Source organism: Montipora foliosa, chromosome 1 (genome assembly GCF_036669935.1).
Source record: "Montipora foliosa isolate CH-2021 chromosome 1, ASM3666993v2, whole genome shotgun sequence".
NCBI classification, from domain to species: Eukaryota; Metazoa; Cnidaria; class Anthozoa; order Scleractinia; family Acroporidae; genus Montipora; species Montipora foliosa.
The window spans coordinates 62,898,898-62,913,897 of record NC_090869.1 but is presented as its reverse complement, the minus strand read 5'-3'; the positions used below and the strand labels follow the sequence as shown (position 1 = coordinate 62,913,897).

Below are 15,000 nucleotides of genomic sequence, written 5' to 3'. Positions count from 1 at the left end.
TTACAGGTAGGTACACTGTACCTTCTTCCGGTTCCACCAGATATGATTTTCCACGGCCGCTACACAAGCCTTCTTTGTTACATATTTCCATGTAGACATTGTAAGTGTCTGCAGTATTCAGGTGCTGGAGTACAGTGTTATTCGTTGTTGCATCTGTGTGATATAGACACTTGTTGCCAAGGGGTTTCCGTCCCACAGGAACATGGTACTCACAAGAAATGCGATATTGGTACTTAGTGCCTTTCCACGAAGAATCTGGTACCAGCTGAGGAGGAAGCAAACTACATGTATGCATTAAATGTCGATAATGTTCACTAAAAAAAGCAATCTACATGTACAGTGTACCTAGAGTAGACCGTACCACATTTCATACAACCTTTGCAGATGGTGGCAGTTAAAAGTGATGACCTGACAGGACCTTCTTCCGGTCAGCAGTTGCTGTAAGTGACAATATGATCTCTTGGGTTTGGTGCACCGTGGGCTCAAGAAGGTACTTTTGAGTCATCCCTTTTAGCCAAATACAGCCACAATAATAAATTACATGTACCATTGTTATGATAATTTTCTTAGGGTTTGTATGGGCATTCCTTGTGAAACTAATGAGTGAAGCAGACTCAACAACCAGGACTTATTGGCAAATCTGGGAAGCAAAAGTATGCAAGTGCTAATACCCACAAATGGGAGGAACTTAATAGCCATGCCAAAAAAATTGGACATTTGAAATGCTCTAGATCAAGTTTGAATTTTTGTTTTTTTTATCAAGTGGGTGCTGACCAAAAATAAGTCTTACTAAGCTTGGCACATCTCCTTTTAAATCTTCGTTTTGATGGGACATGATGCAAATCTGATTGGACATTTATGAACATTATAATAAATTCAACTTGCAGAACCAAGACTGAATCTTTGGGTATTATATGAAGTATTTATTATTAATTTTGCAATATTTGAAGCATACGTTGGGAAACATTAAATTCTTTATCCAAGTTTAACCCATTGACTCCTTGGAGAGGGACTTAATAGATTTTACTCTGTCAAACACCAGACAATTTTACTTGTCAATGGGGGTGCCTTCTACTGTTATTACGCATACATTCTGCATGCCTCAAGAGATTTCCTATGGGTTGTGCTTACTAACACAGGGATACTTTGGTGCGGTTCAAACTATGCAGAAAAAGAAGAACTTAGCAAGTGCTCTTGGTATCCAAAAAGAAAATTGGGGGTAACCATGATAATGAAGCTTCAATTTCGAAAAGAATGCCATACATTGCATTGTACTTTAATTATTTAAAGCTTTTTACAAATATTGTTAATTAATTATCTTTGAAAAATGTGTGGTTACCCCCAAATTTCTTTTTGGATTTCAATAACATTAATTTTGTTAAGATCTGCTTTTCCAGCATATTCAGCAAACTGCACAAAAATACCTTTGAATTACTAGGCACCGCCCTTAAACTCAGTCAAAAACTGTCCCCATTAAACCCATTGACCCCTGAGAGTGAAAATTAATAGACTTTACTATGACGAACACCGAACGTCAACTGGGGGCGACAATGGGTGTTTGAGGTATGAATGGCTTGAAGAAACTTTTCCATACTGACAAAAGTAACATGTCAATTAAATGAATTACAAAAATGACAGCCACCAAGACAGTTTAGTCAAGTAATTTTGGTGTTTGGTCATCACATCTGTACGAATTTAAAATATTGATTGGGCATGCTAGAATGTTAGTGGAAGAATGCCTGACAGACAGTGGTCTTCATTGATGAATTCATCACCAAATGTACATGTATTTATGTTGTCTTGGCATAGTTATTGTATACCACACTAAGATCATTGGCACCTTGAGCAATGCCAAACTTTTAAAAGACCTTCATTCTCAGAACATACCTTCCACTGCACTGAAACATTTCTGAAAGATGCGTTACCCGGATAAATGAAGTTCTCATGAGCCACAATCCAGGGTTGACTGGTGGGATCTGAAACAAATAGTTTACAACAAGGAGGATTAATTTTATCCATGGATGCATTGTGGTCTGCGTGCAATTTTATCACATTTGCCCATAGACCACTTTTCTTGCACGTACTGTAGCTTGTTGCAAGGCTTTAAAATGCCTGTCACCTCAACAAACCTTTCCTCTCGACTTATTCTCCAAAATGTGTCCCAAATATATTTTGTCGCTTTTACAACCTTTTATTATTGAAAAATTCACTATTTGCTTTGAAAATTTGATCATAGTTTGATCCATTACAGAGCTACAAAAAGGAATGGGTTAGATACTGGAAGACATCACAAATTACTTTGAATTTCTGTCTTCAAAGAATTACTGTATCGCAATGCAAAACAGCTTGTGACATCAATCTGGTATTTAACCGATTCCTCTCCCTTGCACAGTCATAGATATAATTACAACTAGTGTTTCAACTTTTTGGGAGACTCTAAAATATTCATTTTGAAGGGGACAGTTAAGCAATCAAAAGAATTAGTTTTAGACAAGTGCAGAGAATCCTTGAAAAGTTCTTTTCGAGGTCTTAGACACTTCAAAATATTTATTGCATTTCCTGTGTTTTCGGGTTGTGTATTGGACCATTTCATGAGCATCGATTATTATTGGGCTCAGTTGATAGGCAGACCCCACTTTTATATTAATTTTCTCATTGTCAGTGTGATGGTTTCCTTCCCCTTCCACACAGGCACTCATGGCTGCCTTCCAGAATTTACCAAAGATAATAATCACTTTTATTAGAATTCTACTAGTATACTAATGCAAATGCTGTAATCTGTAATCTATCAGCCATTAGTGTGCAGTGGCTGGAGGTCGTCTTGGAAATAACGTTTTTCTCGTTTTTCCAAAGTTTTGGAGGAAAATTTGGATGCAAATGGATAATAAACGAAGGACATTTCTTGACTTTCAAAAAAGTTGAAATTATTGAAAAAGCTGATGCGCTCGCGTGCACAACTTAGATTTGAAATGGCAATTCAATCCGAGCGATCTTTCTCAGGCGCAAAGTTTAATAACATTTCAAGAAATAACTGGAAACCGTTATTTGAAGTAAATTTTAGTAAGAATTCCACTAAGACAATTAGATTATTCGCTCTCGACTTCTATGAGGTGATAGCTGATTTGGCCTTTGGCCTTATCAACTATCACCTCATAGAAATCTTGAGCTCATAATCTAATTGTTAAATGTCAAGGATTCCACCTAATTAGAGGTACACCCAATTTTGACATCCAACACAAAGTGCTCCTTTACGTCTAAGCCTTTGCTACCTATTTCAAACGCTGTTAAGGTAAGAGTAAAGGATAGCGTTATTTTTAGCTTAGCGTAAATGCAGCTGTTTATCATTACTTGAGGAGCAGCATTCGGGAGACACTTTGTGTCATTATAATTGTCTGTGTTCCTAGGGAACACTTCATGACGTTTATTGAAATCAGCATGCATCTATTTAGGGTCATTCCTGGACACATCTCTGATATATAAGAGCAGTCTTCATGCAGCGACTAGCCTGCGTGCAATACGGTGAATGTGCTCAACAAAGAGACCGCTCATAGGCTATCCATGAGCTGGCTGCAAATACTGGTAATGGAGGCTCTTGGTTATTTCAGACACCCAACCCCCAGTGTTCTAAACAGCTAGCTGTTAAATCATCTTTACACTGATCATAATTAGGGTCATTCTCGGACATGTATCTCAGATATGTAAGAGCAGTAGATTCATGCAGCAACTAGCCTGCCTGCAATACGGTAAACATGCTCCACAAAGAGACCGCTCGTAGGCTATCCAGGAGCTGGCTGCTGACAGTGGAGGCTCCTGGATGTTTCAGACACTCAAACCCAGTGTTCTACATGTAAACATCTACAATCTCGGTCATAAATAGTTGTTACTGTAACACTTTGATTGAACAACAAGTGAAGTGCATCAAAGATGTTAATAATGCACCCCTCCTCCTGGTGTTTGCACTCCAACCCATAAACATCAACAGTGAAGGGGGACAGGGGGCAAATTGCGGTCTGTGTTACAACATTATTTTGTGACCAAAACTGTAGCTGTTAAATCATCTTTACACTGATCATACTTAGGGTCATTCCTGGACATACATCTTAGATATACAACAGCAGTCTTCATGCAGCAGGATAAAAGTGCTCCACAAAGAGACTGCTCGCAGGCTATCCAAGAGCTGCCTGCTGACAGTTGAGGCCCCTGGATGTTTCAGACACCCAACCCTCAGTGTTCTACACAGTTAGCTGTTAAATCATCTTTACACTGATCATAATCAATCCTGGACATTATCTCAGATAATATAAATGCAGTCTTCAAGCAGCAACTAGCCTGCATGCAAGAGGATAAAAGTGCTCCCACCAAGGAAAACTGCCTGAATTCTCCTGTCCCCAGAAGCTCTTCTGCCTCCCCACCTGAGCCCCAACAGTCTGTACGGGCAGACCGACGGGCATACAGACGTACATGACGTCATAACCAGAATTCTCGCACGGATAGATTTCCCAAAAAATCTTACCCATGGAGCTCACTCTTTGCGTGCCTAAGCTCTACTACAAAGAATAAGCAGAAATATTTTCAAGTGAAGGGCAGCCAGCAGAAAAGAAATCTTTTCCCTTTACTTAAAGTTCCTTTGACATTACAACATTTGTATTACTGGGGGTTTTAATAGTTGTGAGCTGTAGGGCTCAAAATTGCGACTGGATTTTATTCCCTAAGTTGCTATTAAAATATCTGGAGAAGTCACCATTTTGCAACGACCGTTCACCTTCACTCTTTCAAAATAAAAGCATTAGCGGTTGTCAATTTGCCGTTAATTTTGCTAAAATAAATAAAGACTGAACTGAAAAAATTTTCTTTCAATCCGGGGCCGGTTCCTTGAAGGCTGGCTAAGAAAACATGGGGTTCTGCTCTTCTTGCGCATGCTTGAGTTTAAAACGGAAACAGTAAACAGTAAACAGTTGAAAATAAAACTTAATGATTGACTCAAAACGGCAGGTTGAAAGAGTGCAAGAAACAAAAACCTTAGTCTTGCACACCATAAAAAAAATGTCTGACGCTTTCAGTAAGTGTATTTTTAGTGTTTCAGTGGCATTCCACCATTCAGAATACCATACATGATCGACAAATTTCTGTGGAAGTATATGCAGACTACAGACTGCAGATTGCAAATTGGGTTTAAAAGGCAGACTAGGTACAAAATGCAGACTGCAGACAGGGTTTAAAATGCAGACTGAGGCCTAATTTGTCGCATTGTATAAAAATCAGTCTGCAATTTAAACCCAATCTGCAATCTGCAATCTGCAGTCTGCATATAGTCTGCATTTTATACTGACCACGGAAACAAGACCTTTGGATTTCTCCCCAAACAGACTGATGCAGTGTTTTCTTTCATTTTCAGCAGGGTGGGAAAATTCCCTTGCTAAAATGGCTGCTGTCTATTAGTCGAAATCAAACCCTGGTCATTTTATGAAGCAATAATTATTGAAGGGATGGAACTCCGCATAAAGGCAATCAGAGCATGGATGATTACTGACAAGTTAAAGTGCACCAAAAGCCAAACATTTTTAGTCTGATGTAACTGGCCTGACCTCAAAATTTCGCTTTTTATCTGCCGGGCAAGATGCACAAAGTTATCAAACTAGCAGTATTTTGGACCCATGCGACTGTGATGTGAGAGGCATGGGTCTATTCTCAATTTTATGTTACACTGTACAAACTGCTTTGCAATGCAAAAATTCGTTGAAAATATGAATGCAAAGAAGTTTGTCACGTAAAATCAAGAATAGACCCATTCCTCTCACTTCATGGTCGTGGGCTCAAATTACTACTAGTTCTGCCAAGTCTTTGTGGCTTGCACAGCACAGAAAAAACGAAATTCTGCGTAACAATGATGACATATTTAACTCATTAGAGTGTCAAGTGAAATGCTAGGTTTCTACCCCATATGAACCATGTGAGCATGGGCCCACATAAGGACAGAGAAAAACTCTGACCAGGGAATTGAACCCACGAACTTCGAGTTAGATCACTGCTGCTCTACCGACTGGGCTTCAAGGTCAGACAGGAGCAGTCGGTGGGAACTGATGATGTTAAAGCGACGGCAATGTACATGTACAAGTACAAGGAAGGATTACGTTTTTGCAAAAGTTGGTTGGCTGCGTAGCACTTATTTTTGAACAGGCTTAACCGGTTAGATCGTAATGTGAAGTGCTAGGTTTCTACCCCATATGAACCATGTGAGCGTTAGCCCTACTAATGGAAATGGGCCCACATATGGACAGAGAAAAACTCTGACCAGGGTGGGAATTGAACCCACAACCTTCGAGTTAGATCACCACTGCTCTACCGACTGAACTGCAAGGTCAGACGGGAGCAGGCCGTGGCAACTGATGATGTTAAAGTCATGGCAATGTACATGTACAAGTACAAGGAAGGATTACATTTTTGCAAATGTTGGCCATGTAGCACTTATGCTGACATGTTATGTTATTTTTTCCTCTATCTAACACCAGTCAACTTCACTTGTCAATGGAGGCCAGTGCCCCCTTTAACTCTTCCCTCCAAAGGGTGACAGTTATAAATAAGTTACTGTATTTTACCCTGGCTAATACCAGACAGTTTCACTTGTCAGTGGAGGCCATTTCAGGGGATGAAATAGCCTGTAGCATGCGGTATTGTTGGTGCAAGAGGCATAATCCATGTGGAGGGGCAGCGAAACACACTTTACGGCATCTCTCCCCATTTTCCGCGTGGCTTTGCTGCTGGTTAATTTGCCTCTCACGGCAACGATACCGCCAGCTACACAGGCTAGCTAGGGGTGAAAGAGCTACAGTACCACTGAAAAGTAAGTTACCACCCTCATGCACGATGCAAGTCGTGTCACGCTACACAAATTGTGTCATTCACAACAGGAACTGTGTAGTGTGCAATGTTGAAAATCTGTAAGTAAAAGTTCTGACTATAATTATGCTCGCGAGTGATCTTCATTGTCCTTTTGTAAAAGGTAACAAACCCCGGTAGTTGAATCAATAAATTTTTTCCTGTATTTTCAGTGTTTATGTGATCTCAGATATAAAAGCCCCACGCATTTACAATGTAAGCCCAATATAAAAAAAGCACGGAGCTAAAATAATGACATGTCACTGAAAGGCCTTGCTCAGTAAATGAGACTTTGCTTGTAACAATAACCTGCGAATTCCTTAAAACTGAAAAAAAAAAAAAAAAAAAAGAAGGAAAATACCTACCTCCAGCTGGGGACTTGAGACACTTTGGTCCCAACAGATCACTATGAGCAGTTCTTGTATTTTTCTTGCCATCCACCAATTGAATCATCAAGTAGAAGCAAAACCTTGTAAACACTTCCAGTCCGGACAGAGTTATCAAAGTTTGGTTCCGTACCTCTTTCGTCTGAAAAAATATTAAAAATTAAACAAGCAATGCAAAACCCAACTTGATTTACATATTTATAACCCTAACGCTATAAAACCATTTACAAAAAGGCGGGAAAACAAAAGAAGATTTTTATTGATCAAGGTTTAGTCTACAATAAATGCCTATCAGGATGTGTCACTAAAGATCAATCTCAAAGAGACAACACACCTTGTTAGAACCTACAAACTTGTCCGATTCAGAATACATCACTGTGTACAATCTAGCAACAGAGGCAGAATACTTCCAGGCTTCCCGTTCGTTCCAACGAACGGTAACTTTTCCATTCTCAACGCCAACTCTGAAATCGAGAGGGGGTTTAGGGGTGCCTGCAAAAAAAGTGTGGAATGTCACAAAAAGTAAATAACTGCAAAAGTTGATGAAATACCATGAACTTTAATTTAACCCAATGACTCCAAGGAGTGAGACTTAGATTTTACTCTAAAAGCAGATGATCTTACTTATCAATAGAGGGTGCATTTTACATAGGAGTCAATGAATCAACAACCTCTCCATCCATTCACCCACACCTGGTTGGTTGAAAACTAAACTCCGAAAGACCTTTCTGTCGTTTTCCACGTGTGGATGCCATGTTGTAAACGTTTAATAATGGTTATGGGGGGTTTCCCCTGGCTGCGGGAGGAATGGGAAGGAAACATGGTGGACATCGTTTCGAGGGATGAGTTGGCAAAATCAAGCTGGATTGCTTTAACAAATGGTATTTTTTCGAAGCGATAACATGTGCCAGATATCTTCACAGGATTAGTTGGAGGGGGAAAGCAATATTTTCCCATAAACGCAATGTAATTTCACCTTTGAACAGACGAACATTCGTTGGATAATTTCCGTAAATATTTCAGTGAAACAGTCGGTAACATTTACTTGAACAGCCGGTAAAAATAACCGGTTACCAGCTCTTAACAAGAACCCTGAATTGATCTGTTCCCAACTGTGTGGCTTCATAGCTCAGTTGATAGTACTAGAGCATTAAATTTGCACCTGTATTGCTGAGGTGATGTGTTTCGAACACCTGAATTTTTCAGCAATTGCTTAAATTGTGCAGCAAAGTGCAAGCATCACTTCTCACTTGTCTACTACCCGAGCAACACTTCAAAATAATATACATTCATTTCATTAAACTCATCGCCAGTCCTACACAGGAACAAATGAGCCCAACAAACTGACCTGCTTCCAACTGCGTGGCTTCATAGCTCAGTTGGCAGAGCATTGCACCGGTATTGCAGAGGTCAAGGGTTCGAATCCCAGCAGCAATAAATTTAATAAATTATTGCTTAATTAATAATTGTCAAGCAAAGTGCAAGGATCACTTCTTAATCCTCATGTTGACATACCCTGTAACCAGAGTCTCCTTCAATCTTCCTAGATCAGTCAGGAAGAGGAAGTAGACTCTGCCAGCCACCTCAACATTTCATATTGAGCATGCATTAAAAATTCAAATGCATTAGGTGTCAGTCACCCAAGACAAGTAACCACAAAACCACAAAACAAAAACAAATAGCCAGTATATTTTTGAACAACTCTGGCCAACACATGACAACAAAGGCATCATTTCCTTGGAAACTCAAGATAGTTGACACTTTTAAATTGCCATTTCATTTTCAACTGAAAAATGTTCAGGTTTCTGGCAGACTTATTGTAGTTTCTGTGCCTGAAGCACAAAGGAAATACTCTTGGGAATTTAGACAGTTAATTAAAAATTGCCATGCTGTTGTAAATAATTTAATTTTTTTAAAAAAGATGACACTTGGCGATAGATTGTGCACAAAAATAAAAAACCAGGTTTGACAAGTCAAAACTGGACTCATCCATTTCTTTGGATAAGTGGCATATCAAGGAATGTTGAGGTGGCTGGCAGAGTTTTCTTCCTCTTTCCAACTTATCGAGGAAGATTGAAGGAGACTCTGCTCGAAGGGTAACGTTGACAAAGCACTGCTAACATCTCAAATGGAAGCCCTAGTTACACTAGGTACAAATCTTACTATAGTGTAGCAATCAAAAGTTCACCAAGGCATTATGGATCTGGGTGAGACGAAATGTCAAGCACCAGCTTGCCCACTAACTTCATCTTACTAGCCCAGTAAATTAAGTCTCTGAGGAGTTACATGGGGTTGCAAATAAAGTAATGGAGACACTTCACCTTCTTGGGGCATCACCAATAATTATTAATTTTATCCATTATCTTGCACACTGCAGCCCCCCTTCCCCTTATCAATGTTGCTTGCAATAAATAACGTTGAAAACTTAACAATAAACATAATGTTGATTGTTAAAGTTTTCAGCATTATTATTATTATTGTTAATTTAAGGACGGTGCCTACTAATTAAAGATATTTTTGCATTGGTGTGTGATTATGCAGGAAATGTAGATCTTAACAAGTGTTATTGAAGTTAATCCAAAAAGAAAATTGGGGGTAACCACGCATTTTTCAAAGATAATTCATGAATAATATTTGTAAAAAGCTTTAAAATACAAAGCAATGTATGGCATTCTTTCTCAAATTGAAGCTTAATTATCCCTCAAAAATGCATGGTTACCCCCAATTTTCTTTTTGGATACCAAGAGTACTTACTAAGATCTACTTTCTCGGGATAGTTTTAAACCGCGCAAAAATATCCCTGTATTAGTAAGCATCACCGATAGGAAATCCGAGTATCTCGAGATGCGCAGAACGTATGCGCAATAACAATAGTAGGTACCTTCCTTAAAAGGGGGAGAGGAAAGGGGTTGGTGGTCTGTGTGCACTGTGATGTCTGATTTGCCGAACAGCCAATGATCAAATTTTCCAAATGTGTTGCAGATGGCGAGGCATTCCTTTTCAATTTGTGAATAGCGCTGTTCGGTGCTGCTCAGGCTGTTTGAGGTAAAGGCGACTGGTTGAAGTTTACCTTCGGCGTTCGGTTGGAGGAGAGCTCCCCCCAAGCCTTCTTCGCTGGCGTCCACTTGGAGTACCACAGGTTTCCCTAGATCATAGTATTGGAGAATTGGTGCAGCAGCGATCAATTGCTTTGCGTCGTTGAAAGCTCTTTCTTGAATCTCCGTCCAGGAGAATGGGAGGTCTTTCTGGGTTAGGGCAGTGAGGGGTCTAATGATGGTACTGAGATTTGAGCAGTATGGCGATAGGTAGTTGGCCATTCCGAGGAATCGTAGGAGGGCGGCCTTGTTTCTTGGTGTGGGCATCGCAGTGATAGCAGTGACTTTGTCAGGGTCGGCTTTCATCCCAGTGGCTGTGATGATGTTACCCATAAACTTCACCTCTGTTAACTTAAACTGCAGTTTAGTGGGGTTTAGTTTAATGTTCTTTTGGAGGCAACGTTCCATTAGGGCTACAAACCGGCGATCATGATCTTTCTCAGCTTCAGTGAAATCTGCTCCTTCTCCAAAGACCAAAATGTCGTCAGCTATACAAATTGTGCCCTCTAGACCCTCTAGAGCAGAAATAAGTCGCATCTGAAATTCTTCAGGGGCACTGGAGATCCCGAAAGGAAGGCGTCGCCAGCGGTAGCGGCCATAAGAGGTGTGCATTGTGGTCATGTGCGAGGACTCTTCATCCAGGGGTATGTGGAGGAAGCCATCGCGTACATCAACAAGAGAAAAGCATTTGGCATGAGCTAGTCTATGAAGCTGCTCGTTGAGGGTTGGCATTTGGTAAACGGGACGGAGGATGGCCTTGTTAATGGTCTGACTGGGGTCGATACAAATTCGGACCTTTCTGGGGGTTTCTCTGATGACTTCATTTGAACACCATGGAGTCGGTTCCACAACCTTAGTTATGATGCCAGCTTTCTCGTATTTGTCTAGAGCACTCTTTTCCGCAGCCCGTTTTGCCACCGGGATTCGGTGGATGGGCATTTGAACTGGCGTTACGTCTTGTTTGGTTTCAAAGTGCACTGGGGGCCCAAGGCAGCCGAGGCCTTCAAAGTTCTCAGCATATTCCATTAAAATGTGTTCTTTCTGAAGTGTACCTGCGGTAGGTAGTCGCCGTTTAGCAGGGATGATGATTGGTTGAGATGGAGAAGGGAGTGGGTTACAGGTGCTTGGACTGTTGTTGTGGAGTTGTTGGATGTGGTTGCACTCTACTTGCTTTTGGGTGTCCTGTGCTGTGTTGCAGTTGGAAATTGTTACTGAGGGAGATAGGGAGAAGACAGTGTCAGATTCTATTCTGACAAGTCCCAATCTTTCACTGTCACCCCCTGATAAGAGGGCGGGCTTGTTGGCCATGATGTCGTCTGGCAGGATTTGGAAGGTTAGGGTGTCATAGTGGTTGTTCCTGTGGCACACTAGCTCGACTTGACCCAAAGGTCTCAATGGGCGAGTGTTCCCATATGGGTGTAAGAGATAGGGTGATTTTGACATTTGCACGTCTCGATCCAGAGAGGTGAGGGTACTATAAGATAAAGTGTTGCATGAGGCTGCAGTGTCAATCTGGAGTGTAATTGGCCGGAAGTGTGAGCCGGTAGCGGACAGGGGTAGTTTTACAAAGTATTTCCTCTTCTTCTGTGGAGTTTCTAGAGAGTAACATTGCTCGTGATAATAATCGGCGTACACCGTGGGGTCGGTATGCTCGTCTTCATTAAATTGCAGGTGATGCACATCTTCCCGTCGAAGTCCGCTTCCCCTGTTACTGGGTGTTTGGCTGGGGTTCTGGTTGCTGCGGGTGGGAGGGGGGTATGAACCTCTCCGTCGTTGTGGGGGTGGGCCGTTTGCCAGGCACACGTTGGCGAAATGGTCATTAATGCCACACTTTGAACATGTTTTGCCCCTTGCTGGGCATTGTCTCCATGGGTGAGGTCCCCGTTTGTCTACGCACCAATGACATGTTCCTGGCTCTCTACGAAGCTTCATTTCCTTATGTTTTACCCAGTGGACTCGTTCGTCGAAGGTTGATTTTGAAGAATCTGCTATCAGCTTGTTTGCGGTGTAGGCAGACTCTAAGGCCTTGGCTTCGGTCACCACATCAGCCATGCTTTTAGGTGTGTTGTCGGGCTTGAGATGTGTTTTGAGCAACTCGGCTCGCATGGCGTCGTTGTTGAGACCAAATATAAATTTGTCGCGATACATTTCGTCACTGAGTGTTCCATAAGAGCACAGACTTCCGGCTTGCCTAATCCTAACTTCCCATGCTTGTACCGATTCGGTCAGTGTTTGGCTAAGGCCCCAAAACTTAAATCTGTCGGCCAGAAATGAACTGCCAGTCGAACCTGTATAGTGTAGGCGAAGTTTCTCCATCCAAATCCAAGGTTTGGCTCTGTCATCGATCACCATCTGAGGTTCTATTGTGTATCGTATGACCTGAAGGGCTTCGTCTGGCATGGCCGATCGAAGCGCGGCGATTTCGAGCTGTGCTTTCTTATAATAATCAGCTGGTGCTGTCACCGGGTCTTTATCCAGGTTACGGTAGTTCGCTTGAACGCAGTAGTCATTGAACCTGACTTCGAAGTTCTTGAAATTTTCGGAAATGTTTCCGGTTAGATTGAGTTCTGGGCGCTTGAGATTCGTCGCCATGAGTCCGTGTATCCAATATAACGTTGCGTGAAAAGGTTTTTTTTTTTTCCTTTGATCGAAGTATTTGCTGGAGTGGTTCTAGAAAAGGTTTATCCCACTTCTGACACCAAGTTTAGCGCTGTGTGTTAGAGGACCAAGCATATACGAGACAAATTGTAAACACAAATGAAGTTATAATTCCGCCATGTGCGATCTCTACGTACAACGTTCATATCCCGGATGAGGGACCGAGAGGGGTCTCGGGGCTAGTTCCCAACACAAGGGGAAAGGTTGGAATTCTCTAGGTCCCGCGGGTATTGAAAGCTAGAAAAGGTGTTTATTTAGCGTTAGTGTCTCACCAATTTTGTTACCTGTTGTAGCCCCAAATACCGTAAAGACTCGCAGATAAGCCACACTCGCAGATAAGCCGCACCCCGAGTTTAGCAACTCAAATTTTGGAAAAAAAGTTTTTCATGAAAAAAACTCGAAAGAAATTCAAAGTCGAGACCATGAAGTGTTCTGTCTTCATCCAAGGCAAACTGGCCAACAATGGATCAAAAAATAGTTTAAAGTCTTACCCGTAATTTTAGCTCTTTAGTAGAATAAACATCATGTCCACCACTTATGACATATGATTGATATTATTCTGGCATTTGTTCACAGGTATTTCTCCATTCAAGGCAGTTTTTCCAAAGAATTTTGCGCGTAAATTTGTTGTTTTCTTGCATGCACTGTGCAAAGCTGTGTAACCAGGCATAATATCGGACGATGGAAGACTGGACACCGAAATTCACAGCACCTTTCCCAAATGGTCTTGCAGATAAGCCGCACCTACGATTTTGATCGCAAATTTTTGGAAAAAAGGTGCGGCTTATCTGCGAGTCTTTACGGTAGTTTTAACTTGAATTAAATATCCATGGCATGCTACACAATCATGATCAAAAAATTGTCCAACTTTTGAAGATCATAAAACAAAAATAACGAACAACACCTAGGTATTTAAAAACCTATGGTGTAGTAATATTTTATTCAAACACCATTACACAGGCTACAAAGTAAACAAATTTGTTGCACTATTCTGAATAACAAAGGCCAACAACCAACATTGTGTTAAATTGATACTTGCCCGTCGAGCAACCCTTGATAAGAAAGCGCAAACTCAGAATGTTGTTCCACTAGCCTCAGGCTATCAATTAAGTTGCAGCCTTTAGGCTTTTCGTTGCTCCCTGTGGAAGCTGGATTTGAGGTTGGCAAGGATGGTAAGAGAATAAAACTAAGACACATATGGGCATATTGTTTTCCCTCCTCCTCCCAGGGCACTGCAAAATAAAACAAGGAGTGAAATTCTTACCTCCATAGGCATCAACTACTTCTGCAAAAATACAAATCTCGTTTTCTCCAGCATCATTGAAGGCCACTACGCAAAGGATGAAGTCACAAAATTCCCCACATGGTAAAAAGTCATCCCTGGGTTGCATAATGCATGAAAATGTTTTACTGGTGCTTATTACATTGGTGGCTTGGCATTTAGGGTTACTTATGTTTTTGCAATGGTGGGTCTCATTCAAGCATGCTTTAAGGGTATAATTGACAGGTAGTCCCCCGTTGTCCTTTGACGCTGTCCAAAACACCCAATAATCTCTGTTTGCACCAGCGATGCCCACCGTTTTCCTTCTCAAATTGCGAGGTGGACTTGGTGGCCCTGCAATTCAGACAAAACAGTTTTCTTTATATAAAATGGTTTGCACAAAGAATTAACTGATAAAGTCCTCCTCAGAGTCTACATATTAATTAAGCTCAGTCTTTACACCTCTGGATGACATTTGTGTCAGATCAGTAAGCATTAGCTGATTACAAAAAAGTTTCATACTCAAACAAAACAAGAAGTTTTAGTGTGTAGACTGATACAAAAACCCTTCACTCTATAGTTGGAAAAATTCATGAAACCCAAGGAAACAGTAACACACAGATTCCAAACGGTTCAGGTTTATTGTGTTAACTCTTGTCAGCTATTCTGTACAGTTGGCGAATGGGTAAATACTGGGATTGTTGTCCCCAGAAGAAGAACCAAA

The 15,000-nt window shown here is 41.1% G+C and overlaps 1 protein-coding gene across 1 annotated transcript in view; it reads right to left on the bottom strand.

Moving 5' to 3' along the window:
- LOC138004173 (uncharacterized) overlaps nucleotides 1-15,000 on the bottom strand; it is a 25,605-nt gene that overhangs the window by 9,637 nt on the left and 968 nt on the right. Inside the window, exons 2-6 of the mRNA XM_068850606.1 lie at nucleotides 14,280-14,630; nucleotides 7,597-7,754; nucleotides 7,242-7,404; nucleotides 1,888-1,976; nucleotides 22-265 (exon numbers count right to left, since the gene is read on the bottom strand). Coding sequence (XP_068706707.1) covers nucleotides 22-265; nucleotides 1,888-1,976; nucleotides 7,242-7,404; nucleotides 7,597-7,754; nucleotides 14,280-14,630 — 1,005 coding nt within the window. The remainder of the gene's footprint in view (nucleotides 1-21; nucleotides 266-1,887; nucleotides 1,977-7,241; nucleotides 7,405-7,596; nucleotides 7,755-14,279; nucleotides 14,631-15,000) is intronic.